General features: G+C 35.6%; 1 protein-coding gene across 1 annotated transcript in view; it reads left to right on the top strand.

The window, feature by feature from the left end:
- Positions 1-1,672: 1,672 nt before the first annotated feature.
- dusp8a (dual specificity phosphatase 8a) overlaps positions 1,673-13,654 on the top strand; it is a 45,081-nt gene continuing 33,099 nt past the window's right edge. Inside the window, exons 1-2 of the mRNA XM_081355787.1 lie at positions 1,673-1,959; positions 13,293-13,649. Coding sequence (XP_081211913.1) covers positions 13,419-13,649 — 231 coding nt within the window. The 5' untranslated portion in view covers positions 1,673-1,959; positions 13,293-13,418. The remainder of the gene's footprint in view (positions 1,960-13,292; positions 13,650-13,654) is intronic.

Genomic DNA, 13,654 nt, shown 5'->3' with positions numbered 1-13,654 from the left:
GAACAGTAACAGGTACACTATTGCCAACTGATTTCCACACAACTTTCCATAATCGTTAATAAATGTCTTACTTACTTATGTTCATTCATCATAGCCTACAGCACATTTTTCCAGAGAATACAATGTTGCTCTCTTATGCAGTGGCGAATAAGTAACCTTGGTGACTTGGTGTATTTTGCATGTTATACAACTTTACGCAACACTGTGAGTTTTATCTGGTTCTGTATGTATAATTTATCATAAAGAATTTGTTTTATTCTAATTTCAGACCCATACTTAAAATCTTACACTAAAACAAAATTAAATTAAACAAAAATAACCTAATAAAAATGATAAATGATAAAAAAAATGATAACCTATTTTTTTTATATTTTTAATGTTTATGGTTTAAAAACGTTTTATGTCATATATCTGTAAAATTATTGCTTCCAAATAAATTTTGTTCCTAATAAGTTTGCATATGAAGTAGACAGCAGTGTCAGTGAATAAAATGCTTGAGATGAACACATGTGATGTGTGAAGAAAGCAAAGAAAAATTAAGAAAATAATATTTTGTGAAGTGAATATTTTTATTATGCAATTTTCCAGTCAAGCTGTTTGTCAAATTGTGCTTATAATGTCAACTGAATCACAATCATTTCCATTACAAAATGCTTTTAAACACAACATAGGCTATAATTTATAGAAATATAGAAAAAAAGAATAAAAATTACAATTCTTCTGCGATGCAAATATGCTCACTGTAGGGCGTTGTTTGAAAAGCAAGTAAATTGAAAATGTGTAATTCAACCTTTTACCGCTAGATGACAGACCTTTACTGTAGAAAAAAAACGACCACAGTTAGCCTAGTTCTCTCCCTCCTCCAGAAGAGGGCGCTCGTTTAGAGACGTTCTACACTGTCATACATCCTATATTTTACAGCAAATAGAATGTTGAACTGTACAATTAAAGGTATAGTCCCCCCCCCCCCCCACACACACACACCCAAAAAATTAAAAATAAAGTCTCTCATAATTTGTTTACCCTCAAATTGTTCCAAACATGCATGAGTTTATTTCTTCTGTTGAACACAAAAGAAGATATTTTGACGAATGTCTGTAACCAGACAGTTGATGGTAGCCATTGACATCCATAGTAGAAAAACAAAATACAATGGAAGTCAATGGGGTCCATAAACTGTCTGGTTGTCAACATTCTTCAGAATATCTTCTTTTGTTTTCACCATAAAAAAACAACAACAAAAAAACACTCATTCAGGTTTGGAACAAACTGTGAGTAAATGATGACAACATTTTCATTTTTGGGTGAACTATCCGTTTAACATTGCCATTAAATGTATGCCCATTTGACCCACTTTTAAGTATCGCACTAGTATTTCATTAGCATAATGCTAACAGTATTAGCCTACACTAAAAGTTCACTTTCTTATGTTCATTTGTTGGTTCGTTCAAAGAAACAAAACAACTGTAAATATTCAGCATCGGGTTTATCTCATGTCCAGCGAGTGACCTACAAAGTGCGCACTAACCCTAACACGCTCTCTCTTTAAAGCCTCAGTGTCCCTTTAATCTGCGGATCAGCGCGCTGACGTCAGCGAACCCCCAGGGCCACGCGCTCCCATTGGCTGGAGGTGACGTCAACGGCATTTTTTTCCCTCCTGAACCATGACCTCATCCTTAGTTCATTTATAGTGCCTAAGTGCACCTTCTGTTTTCCCGGCTGGCTAATGTCTACTATCGCTTATCTCTCTTTTCGTCACGGCGTCACTCGCTGGCCCAGTTGCGCTGTAGAAGAATGAAAAGGTTTTAATGGTTTTGTTATTCGCATGTGTGTGACAGACAGCGGCACAGACTCATGGTTAGTATGCACTAGTGACGTCTGCTGGCGAATGGCTTCCCATCGGAGCGCAGTGCCCTACATGGAGAGCAGCTGAAACACTCGGGACCCGGGCAAACGGAGGTGAGTGCAGGCTATGGAAGGGGCGTATTGATATTTGAGACCTCACATTTAGGCATACGGCTTTATTTTGATGATAGTCGAAGAGAGACTGTGTTTTTTGGGGGGATGGACGTACTGGCGTGTATCGACCACTAGTGTCTCGTCTGAATGAGGGCAACTATGTGCCTCAATAACATGTTAAACCAGACAGTGGTCATCATAATGTATCATCAATTTATTGTTAAATATGAGGTATTGTAAATCATCCTCATCTCATGCGGAGTAATGCCAGATTATATTAAATGTTTGTCTTCTGGTTTGAGTGAGGATTGTCATGCATGTCTACATTGCAGTCTGGGAGCTTTGTGTCCTCTGGATGTACAACATCAGGTTTATAGTACATTTCATTTACATGAAGCATTTCCATAATGTCCATAATACTGTGTGTGTGTGTGTGTGTATATATATATATATATATATATATATATATATATATATATATATATATATATATAAACAATAATAACAAAATAACTCATTCTATAAATATGTATAAACAACATTTAGTAATTGATTATTAATTATTAACAGTAACATTTGAATGTAGGCCTAGATAAACTATGATGTTATTTATTTGTATCATTAATTTATTAACAATATCAATAATGATATGCTGTTGTTATTAGTAATATAACACTTTAATATGCATTTAATTATAATTATTTGGATCAACTGAAAGGTTTGGTCAACCTATTAACATGCTGTAAAAATAAAATAACAATAAACATACTTTTCAATATTTTATATGTATATTTGATTTTTTTTTTATTGAATTTAAAAAAAAATATATATATTAACTTTGTAATATATAGCGTCTATTATAACCTATATACAATATAATATTATTTAGTTTGAATAATTATTATTAACAGTAACAATAATATGTTGTAAGTATTGTTTTTAGTAATAATTTAAAAACATAATAATAGCCTATAGAATAGTAATATACATACAAATATTTAGTTTTCTATATTATATTTTTTTTTCATGAATTGATATGAAACAATACAATAACAAATTATACTTTTTATTATTGTTACATTAATAATTAATAGAGCCATTGAATACATAGATATTGACATTATATAATATATAAAATATATTGTCTTGTATAAAAATATGGTGTTATTTATTTTGAGAATTTATTATTAACATTAGTCATATGCTTTTATTATGTTATTATAATGTATATGTTCTCTAGTCCATAAATTAGCTTTATTATTACATAAATATAGCACAGAATGTTCTAAGAATGCTCAGATAGATAGATAGATAGATAGATAGATAGATAGATAGATAGATAGATAGATAGATAGATAGATAGATAGATAGATAGATAGATAGATAGATAGATATATAGTGTTAATCTCAGGCTGCAGGGTTTAGATCTTGCTCTGTGTTTTATTATTATAGTGATTATGATTTTTGAGTGAGCGCACATGGTTATGATTAGTCTCAGGAGGAAAACTTTGAGAATGTTGTCTTTCTTTATGGCATATAAGGGCATAATTGATGCATTGATTAGAAATGCTGTGATATATTTGTGTGTTGATTTAAAATGTTATCAAACTAAAAAGCTCTTGCTCCATAATGTAAAAGGCAGATTGGCTCATGTTACCAAATCCAGTTCATCACAACAGATGATATCACTGCAACAATGATTAACAAATGCATTCAGGCTTAGAAAGAACAATGGTCTATATCAACGTGCGTATGGCACAGAGTCCAAATAAGTGATGTCATCCATATAGTTAATGAATAACCCGGATTAAGATATTTTGCTCTCTTTTATCTTCCATTCGGCGATGTTTGTTCTCTGTTGTTCAGGTGCAGTCTGTCATCATAAAGCAATCGCTGTCACTTTAAATAGAGATGCACACTTCTCTTTGTTTTGCTGTCATGGGCCATTTCAGCAAAAAAAAAAAAGAAGAGAAAATTAGATTTCTTTTTTGACGTTTCCCGACATGCTACTCGGAAGTAGTGTCAAATCCCTGAAAATCAATAGAACAGATGTTTGGTGTGCTTCTTGCTTTGGGATGTGAGGCGACAGCCTCCGCAACCTCTCCGCATGCCCAGACAACTTTTTTCCTTTTCCGTTTTTATATTCCGTTGCCATGGCAACTGTGTAGTCTCACTCTGTCTCCACATCAGCACTTTGCACCACTGTTGTTTATGCCGGTGTTTTTGATGAAGTAAAGTAATACCGGTCAACAGTTTGGAATAATTACGAATTTTTTTGTGTGTGTTTTTGAAATAAGTCTCTTCTGCTCATCAAGGCTGTTTTTATTTGATCAAAAATACAGTAAATCAGTGAAATATTATTACAGTGCAAAATAACTGTTTTGTATTTGAATCTATTTTAAAACGTAATTTATTCCTGTGATGCAAAGCTGGATTTTCATCATCATTACTACAGTCTTCTGTGTCACATGATCAATCAGAAATCATTCTAATATGCTGATTTGCTGCTCTAGAAACATTTATTATTGTTGTTATTTTTATTATCAGTGTTGAAAACAGTTTTAGCTTAATATTTTTGTGGAAGATTTAGCAAGAATGCATTACATTTATATTATTCATTAAAAAGTATTACAGTTTCCACAACAATACCAAGCGGCAAAAACATTTATAATAATAAGAACCATTATTAATAATTAAGTACCAACAATAATTGATAATAATTAAGCACCAAATCATCATATTAGAATAATTTCTGAAGGATCATGTGAAATACATTCTCATTGTTAGTTTACCTATTACTGTTTTACTGTATTTTTGATCAAATAAATGAAGCCTTGGTGAGGATAAAAAAAAAAAATATGAAAAATAAGAAAAATATGCAATGCAACTAAAATAAAAATGCATGTCACACCTCGTCGTCTTTGAAAATGCAAGACAGGTGTACTGTAAAAAACTATTTTCTTGATTTGTTATCGCCACTTCAACTTCAAAGTCAAATCAACTTTGATAATGAATGTGGTTCAGATAAAATAATATTTATGTTTATATTTATTAAACCAATCTCCTTCATTGTATTGACTCAAATATGTTATTTCAATGAACTCAAAATTAAGGCAACCAGGTAACTTAAGCTACTTTTTTAAGTTAAACCAACAATAATGTTTGTACAGTGAACAATGCAAGGTAATGCTGCTCAGTCGGTGGTCTCGAGAGAATACACACACCTTCTCATTTCGACATACACAGTGTCAAACTGCAGTGCACAGCCTCCCCCCCCCCCCACCCACCCTGCAACTGGAGTTGTCAAGCCGAAGGAACGCCATTAGACTCATGCAGCGTCAGCCTTGTTATTCTCTGACGTGCCTCCACTTCTTCCTCTCATCCTGCGGGCCGCGGGGGGGCTGTTGTCATGCTATCGACCGTCCGATTGCAGGAGAGGTTACAGTGAGGGTTTCTTTTCTCCAAGGTGTGGCTGTACATCCTTCCTGTGGAGCGATTAAAGAGACAGAAGGGTGGTAAGGAGGTTTTGGTCTCTGGTGGATTATTGTGTGTCTGGAATCCTGCATGTGTTTGTGTTCTGGTGAGAATATGCAGGTTATGGTTACTTATGGTGACTGGGATTGTGATCAAAACAAAGGCGTCCATATTGGGATGCTGGTTGCGTGAGGCTGGTCCTCTGGCAGCGTCGCTCTCGTACTGCACTGGGTTTGTTTATGTGGACGTGATGTGAAACGAGCCGTTTCATTATGAAACTGATGGATGATTATTTGACTTACAACTGTTTAGAGAGAAACACTGGAGGTGCGAAGAGAAATGGAGATTGTGTGTGTGTGTGTTTGTTTATGTTTTTAAACATTCTGCTGGAATGCTTGTTTTTCTTCTTTTGTGTCCTATATAGCAAAAATTCCTTTATTTAATTCAAGTCATCTTCATTTATATAGCGCTTTTAACAATGTAGATTGTCTCAAAGCAGCTTTACAGAGATAAGCGTATAATTTAAGGTAACAGAGATTGTTTCGGCTTTACAGCAGAGTTAAGTTAATATATGCATATATGTATATATATATATATATATATATATATATATATATATATATACACACACACACAGAAATGTGTGTATGAGAGTCTGTGTGTGTGCCTCAGTCTCTCCCTCCTGATTCTGCAAGGCGCTGCAGATATCTGAACGTTGCAGCATCACCCTCCCTCAATGCAGCAGCAGAGGGAGAGGGAGAAATAGACAGAAAGATAAAGAGTGAAAGTTTGAAGCAACTTATATTCAAGGTTATTGTTGTTAACAAAAAACTATTACAAAGATGACAACATGCATTAAAACATTTTTTTATGTATTTTTTTTTTTGCGTTTGAACAAAAATTAAACAAACTGTAAATGTGCACTAAAATACAAATAAAGATTCAATAGCCTACATTTTCATCATTCTTAGTTTTTTCCATAGTTTTGTTTTTTATTTTTATGTAAAATTACAACTAAAATATTTGCAAGTGAACAAAAACTAAATAAATTATAAATGTGTGCTAAAAAATAATCAAAAACATTTTTTTTTTCATATTATTAATTTTTTTAATAAAATAAGGAAAAAGGAAAATAACTAAAACAAGTGAAAGAAAACTAAATAAACTATAAATGTGCACTAAAATACAAATCTTAAATCTCTTAGAATTAATCTCTTAAAGGTAGCGTGGGCGATGTTTTTCATAAACACTTTTTGTTAAACTGGTTGAAACTCTCTTCAAATCCTGATAGCATATATAGATAGTTACATATATCTTATGTGGAAGTCTGAGGACCAAAAAAATATTTGTCCAATTATTGCATTCGGTCCGAATTCAAATTAATGATAGGATGTCCTACCTGCCTGTCAACCTACTGCACACCTTCACACACCTTCTCATGCAGACATCACACGTCATCAGCGAGTTTCATGAGACAATGCAGAATTAGACAGACGTCAGTCACCGAGCACCGCAAACAAACAGCAGCCACCTTGAACTAAAACAACAATTACCGTAATTACGAGATGGCAACCCATGACGTCCTATGCAAAGCTGTTCATGTCCTCAGTGTTTCTATGGAAACACTATCAACGCCAAAAAACTGTCACAGCTTAATTCAAAGTTTTTTACGTTCATTATTTTAGTAATGTGCTTTGAGACATGAGGTAGTTTAACGGCGTCTCTCGTGATGCTTTGCAGACTCTGCTCTGGCTGTGCACGTTCATGTATTCTAAAGGAGGCGTGGCTTTGGAGACGCTCTGAAGGGAGGGTGGGATCTCAGCTAGTTTGCTATTGCTAGCCTCTCTGAAATTGCCTACTGTACCTTTAAGCCTGACTTCAGACTATTGGTGTATTCTGTCAAAAGAACCAACCATTTAGACGAGAAGCGACTGTCTGATCATCATATAAAACAACAGACCAGACTGAGAAATAATTCACCCAAAAATGTTGTTCCAAACCTCTATGACTTTCTTCATTCTGTGGAACACAAAAGAAGATATTCTGAGAAATGTTTCAGTGTTTTTCCCCATTATACAATGGAAGTCAATGGGCACCAAAACTGTTTAATTCCAATGTTCTTCAAAATGTCTTCTTTTGTATTCTGCAAAAGAAAGAAGCACAGGTTTGGAATGACATTAGGGTGAGAAAATGATAATAAATCTTTCATTTTTGGATCTTTTTTGGAAGTATTTTCCGAGCCATTATAGGAAAATTGAATAATTGAGTTATAAGGAATGGAACCAAAAAATACTATTGAAACAAAATTATTTTCCAAAAATACAAATGGAGTAAAAACTAATTTTGAACCATTAAAGCTAAACATAAAATAAACTTCAAATAAAAACACAAAACAAAATAAAAGCTAGTTAAATTTCCAAACCTTTAATAACCTTGCTTACAGTCTGGCACTTGGCAGTTAGAGGAGAGCTTATCCTGATCATCTGCTTAACCTTAACCTTAACCACAACCTTGGTTGTCTTTGTTCTGTGTGCTATCTCTGCATAGTTGCTCACTAACATGTGCAAAGGCTCTGTTGCGTTCAATGAGAAGGTGTTTTCTAAGGAAACTGATTATAAATCCTTGGTCTGCCAAAAGCACCAATTCTAAAGCATCAGAATTTGTCATAGAGTGACATGTTTATCCGGTTTGAGTAGAAAGGTTACCTCTTTCTACTTTCACTTTTGGCGTGGTTAACCTTCCATTAGTACTGTAAGCCAGTGGAGGAGGGTGACAGCCAACACCATTTTTTTTTATGACGGGTGTTGCATAGAGTAGAGTAGAATTTGTAGGAATACGACTCACATGAGATATTTTGTTTGAGAATATTTTGTCATGTTGGACTTTGATCATCTACTATGATATTTTTATGTGTTTTTGCTTTTTAACAATGTTAATTATAGGTTCCAATTATTACGGTTACTGTTACTTCAGTAAAATCAAACCTGCATGACTGTGAAACACAAAAGAAGATATTTTGAAACAATATTGGATCACATTGACTTGCTTTATATGGACATACTGTAAACAGCTGAAACACTGATTTTGTGTTCTTTAGATGAAAGTCATACAGAATAACTAGGTTTCCATCCAAAGTTGCGAATTTAAAGGCATTCTATACAAGATTTGTACCTTAATATAACAGCTTCGAAATCATTCATGCGATTGGTCCGCTGGTTAGTCCAGTTATCCAATCACATGATCCTCTGTTGAGGCAAAGTCACATGAGGTTTTTTCTGTTGCTTATTTACAGATTTATTAGGTAAATGTGTTTCCATTGTACTTCTTATCGGATAAAAAATATCTACCTCAATTTATCGCATACATTTTTTAATGCATATTTTAGGAATTTATGTACGTCTTGGCATTTACGCCCAGCAATTTTAGGCCATATCCAAAAATCCTCATAAAAATAGGTCGATGGAAACATAGCTAATGACATGAGGGTGAATAAATGATGACAGAATATTTGGGTCAACTTTCCTTTTAGAATGAAACAGTTACATAACAGTAACTGGTAATCATGGTAAAGTGTTGTGCTGAACGGGTTGCGACCACAACCATTTTTCTCAGCTAAACTAGGCTGTATGTTTTACTGCAAGGCAGTTAGGGCTTTCTATTCATTAGATTATATGAACCCACTGCAGTGTTGCTGCTGCAAACGAATACTTCCCTCATCCTCAACTGGCGCTTGGTTTAGTCTTTTGCTCTGCATAATGTAAACGAGTGAGAGATTGGATTGAGAGGATTGGAGATTGAAGCGTTCAGAAGGTCATTGCATACTCAAGCGGTTCCTGCTCTTTCAGGCCTGATCAACACATCACCCCACTCATACACAGTCATAAACAATTCCTCTCCCTCCCTCACAGATGCCTTCCTCCAACACAGATGCACGTACATTGAACACATAAAACTGTTTTCAGTCTGCCAAGTGGAATATTTAGGCTAAATGTGCCTCTGCAATAAAAGGATTACTGAAAAGACTATATGTGATCCTTGTAGCCGTGGCTATAAAAAGCACATTTTTCCAGTCTTGTTACATAATCTGTATTGGTTCAGTTTCCTAACGTCACATCCTCTCTGGCTGTAATATAAACACGGTCAGTATGTAATGTATCGCATATTTCCGATAAAGATCTGCTGAGCTAGAATCAGTATTGCCATTCATAAAATACTTATAAATACTGTGAAAGGAAAACATAATTGTATGAGCCCACAGCTTCATTATGGACACATTAGTTTGATGATAATCATAGATTTACAGTTAAACTATGGTAACTTTATCATAATATAGTTATGTTGCTTACAATTTGATACAAAACATATATATATATATATTAAAAATCAATGTAGTAATGACTGTTTTTGTATAATACAGTGAATTAAATATTTAAAAATGAAGGATATTTAGGCCTATCACATTCTTTTTATTTGGAACATTAAGGTCACAAACTAAAAGATAATATTTGCAAATGAATTATTAAATGTATCTACAATGGTATAATAAACAGTAGTTTAAAAACATTACCTATATTACAATTTAACAGTAGCATCATTTTTTATGAATACAGCCTTTCATGCTAACATGGCATTAGAAAGGTAAATAAACAGTAGTGACTGGCATTTTGGCTGTGGTAAAGGTATGGTAAAGTAACTCTCTCTTTACTTACATACTTTAGCATTTGGGGTCTATATGTGCAGTTAAGAATTGGTGTTATGATCACTGGCGACATATGATCACTTGATGAATTTATTGAAGATTTTAGTGTGACAGCAGATGTTGTTTGGGCTGCAGCTGGCTTTCATACTCCCAGAGCTTAGTTTGCCCTAACGCAGGTGGTTCCTGTTTCATTAGTGTTGTTAAGGCCAGAAACATATGCAAATGCAGAAGAGAATGCTTGGCCAATGAATTGCAAGTGTGCTGTATCATTGTGCAGATTTAACGTGTGTTTTTGCACTTCTGTGGGGGTAGCAAACCTGAATACCCGAGGAAGTGATAAAGTTAGCTTTAAATGTTTGTGCCATTAATCTGGATTTGTTCTTATTCAGAGTGCTAGCTATTAACATGTGATTTGATTTAATTAACTTGCTAAGCAAGCTTCTGACTGTAGAATCTAGTCTGAAAGTTCATAAAGAACACGTAAAAATAATCCATATGAATTGAGTGGTTTAGTCCAAATTTTCTGAAGAGGATTGATCGCTTTATATGATGAACAGATTTAATTTAGATTTAGTTTAGATTTAATGAACAGGCTTTTATTAACATATGAACTTTCATCAACTCACACATCAGTTGTGATAAACGGAAGCTCAAGTATTTTCGCTTGATGTGCAAGAACCAATGAGGTTCATTCTCGAGTTACGCAGCACGTTTGAGCTTCAGCAAGAACCAATGAGGTTCATTCTCGAGTTACGCAGCACGTTTGAGCTTCAGCAAGAACCAATGAGGTTCATTCTCGAGTTACGCATCACGTTTGAGCTTCAGCAAGAACCAATGAGGTTCATTCTCGAGTTACACAGAACGTTTGAGCTTCAGCAAGAACCAATGAGGTTCATTCTCGAGTTACGCATCACGTTTGAGCTTCAGCAAGAACCAATGAGGTTCATTCTCGAGTTACGCAGCACGTTTGAGATTCAGCAAGAACCAATGAGGTTCATTCTCGAGTTACACAGAACGTTTGAGCTTCAGCAAGAACCAATGAGGTTCATTCTCGAGTTACGCATCACGTTTGAGCTTCAGCAAGAACCAATGAGGTTCATTCTCGAGTTACGCATCACGTTTGAGCTTCAGCAAGAACCAATGAGGTTCATTCTCGAGTTACGCATCACGTTTGAGCTTCAGCAAGAACCAATGAGGTTCATTCTCGAGTTACGCAGCACGTTTGAGCTTCAGCAAGAACCAATGAGGTTCATTCTCGAGTTACACATTACGTTTGAGCTTCAGCAAGAACCAATGAGGTTCATTCTCGAGTTACGCATCACGTTTGAGCTTCAGCAAGAACCAATGAGGTTCATTCTCGAGTTACACAGAACGTTTGAGCTTCAGCAAGAACCAATGAGGTTCATTCTCGAGTTACGCATCACGTTTGAGCTTCAGCAAGAACCAATGAGGTTCATTCTCGAGTTACACAGAACGTTTGAGCTTCAGCAAGAACCAATGAGGTTCATTCTCGAGTTACGCAGCACGTTTGAGCTTCAGCAAGAACCAATGAGGTTCATTCTCGAGTTACGCAGCACGTTTGAGCTTCAGCAAGAACTAATGAGGTTCATTCTCGAGTTACGCAGCACGTTTGAGCTTCAGCAAGAACCAATGAGGTTCATTCTCGTGTTACACAGCACGTTTGAGCTTCAGCAAGAACCAATGAGGTTCATTCTCGAGTTACGCAGCACGTTTGAGCTTCAGCAAGAACCAATGAGGTTCATTCTCGTGTTACACAGCACGTTTGAACTTCAGCAAGAACCAATGAGGTTCATTCTCGAGTTACGCAGCACGTTTGAGCTTCAGCAAGAACCAATGAGGTTCATTCTCGTGTTACACAGCACGTTTGAACTTCAGCAAGAACCAATGAGGTTCATTCTCGTGTTACGCAGCACGTTTAAGCTTCCTCAAGACGTTTGTTCTCAAGCGTCAAGTAGGTTCGGTTGAGCTTCCGTTTGTGTTCGCTGATCATTGTTTATATGTGAATAAAAGCATATATTAAATCTGTTCATCATATAAAGCGATCCATGTCTCTTCAGAAAATTTGGACTAATCTGCTCGATTCAGATGGATTAGTTTTACCATCTATTTATTCACAAATATCTTCATTTGTGTGCTGAAGATGAACTGAAGTCTTACGGTTTTGGAACAAAATGAGGGTGAGAAATTATTGACCGACTTTTCATTTTTGGGTGACATCACAGGGTCACCCGGTCAGTGACAAATATCAGCGTCTATGATAAATGCAAGAAAAAATAGTTTACAGAGAGCAATTTTAGAGGTTGAATAACTGTACTCTTTGTATCCATGTTAGATTCATATTGTTCTTAAAAACTTTAGTAAAACTTTACAATAAGGTTCCATTTGTTAGCAAGTTAACTTCATTTCAGCATTTACTAATTTACTATTAAAATCAAAATGTTTATCTTATTATTTTATTAACTTAAGCTAACACATTTTTTTGCTGGCTGAACCCCTAACACCTGAAATATTTACTCGAAGTACCTCCTGAGTGTTAATATTTCAATATTTTAACGACACATTCGCAAGCTTACAGTTTTCTGATGTCGGTTAATGGTCGCATGACATGCAAGTAAAAATTTCTTTTTTTTGTGCATGTGTGTTTTATTTTGACTTTGTAGCCAGACTTTAAAGTAGACTCAAACCTCTGTTTAGTGTATCAGTCCACATTCACAAATGCTTGTGAAACTCAGCATTAACTAATGTTAACTTATGGGACATTTCTGTAAAGGGTTACCAAAACTAAATGCCATTTACAAGAAATGTTTCAATTGAATGACTTTAAAAGTTACATGTGGTGTAACCGTCAAGTAAAATGTAAAAACAAATTTTCATTATCATTATGTAAAATGATTATCAATCATTATTTTCACAAATGTTTGCTCTTTGCTCTGACAGGTAATGTTTGCTCATATGCTGAAAAGAAGAACAAGCAGGAACAAACTTGTTTTTGTCCTGTGTAGTTTTACCTTACAAGAGACAACGATCCTAACTATGTGACCAAGAAACTAAACGAGATGCACCTTGCCCAGTTATGATTGTTTGCGATGTGCGGTCTGAAATAAAACAATAAAAAACTGTTGCTTTTTTTTTTCCTCAGACACCATGCGCACCTTGATGTCTCTTTGTGACCCGTGTCAGTGATTTTATTATCACTGATCCGCCGCCTCTGCCTTGGTTGTCGTTGTGAGCAACCTTCATCCAGAGAGGGCTTCTGGGTACCTCCATGGCGGGGGAAAAGGGTCGTCGCAGCGTCATGGATATCAAGCGCCTGGCGGGGCTGCTCCAGCGTGGAGCCGGGCGATTGCTGGTCATCGACAGTCGGACTTTCTCGGAGTACAACGCCTCGCATGTGTACGGTGCCGTCAACGTCTGCTGTTCCAAACTGGTCAAGAGGAGGCTTCAGCAGGACAAGGTGTCAGTTACCGAGCTCCTCCAACCCAACGGAAAGGTCAAGGTATC

Source organism: Scardinius erythrophthalmus (assembly GCF_964197995.2).
Source record: "Scardinius erythrophthalmus genome assembly, chromosome: 24".
NCBI lineage: Eukaryota > Metazoa > Chordata > Actinopteri > Cypriniformes > Leuciscidae > Scardinius > Scardinius erythrophthalmus.
This window is presented reverse-complemented; position numbering and strand designations above follow the sequence as displayed.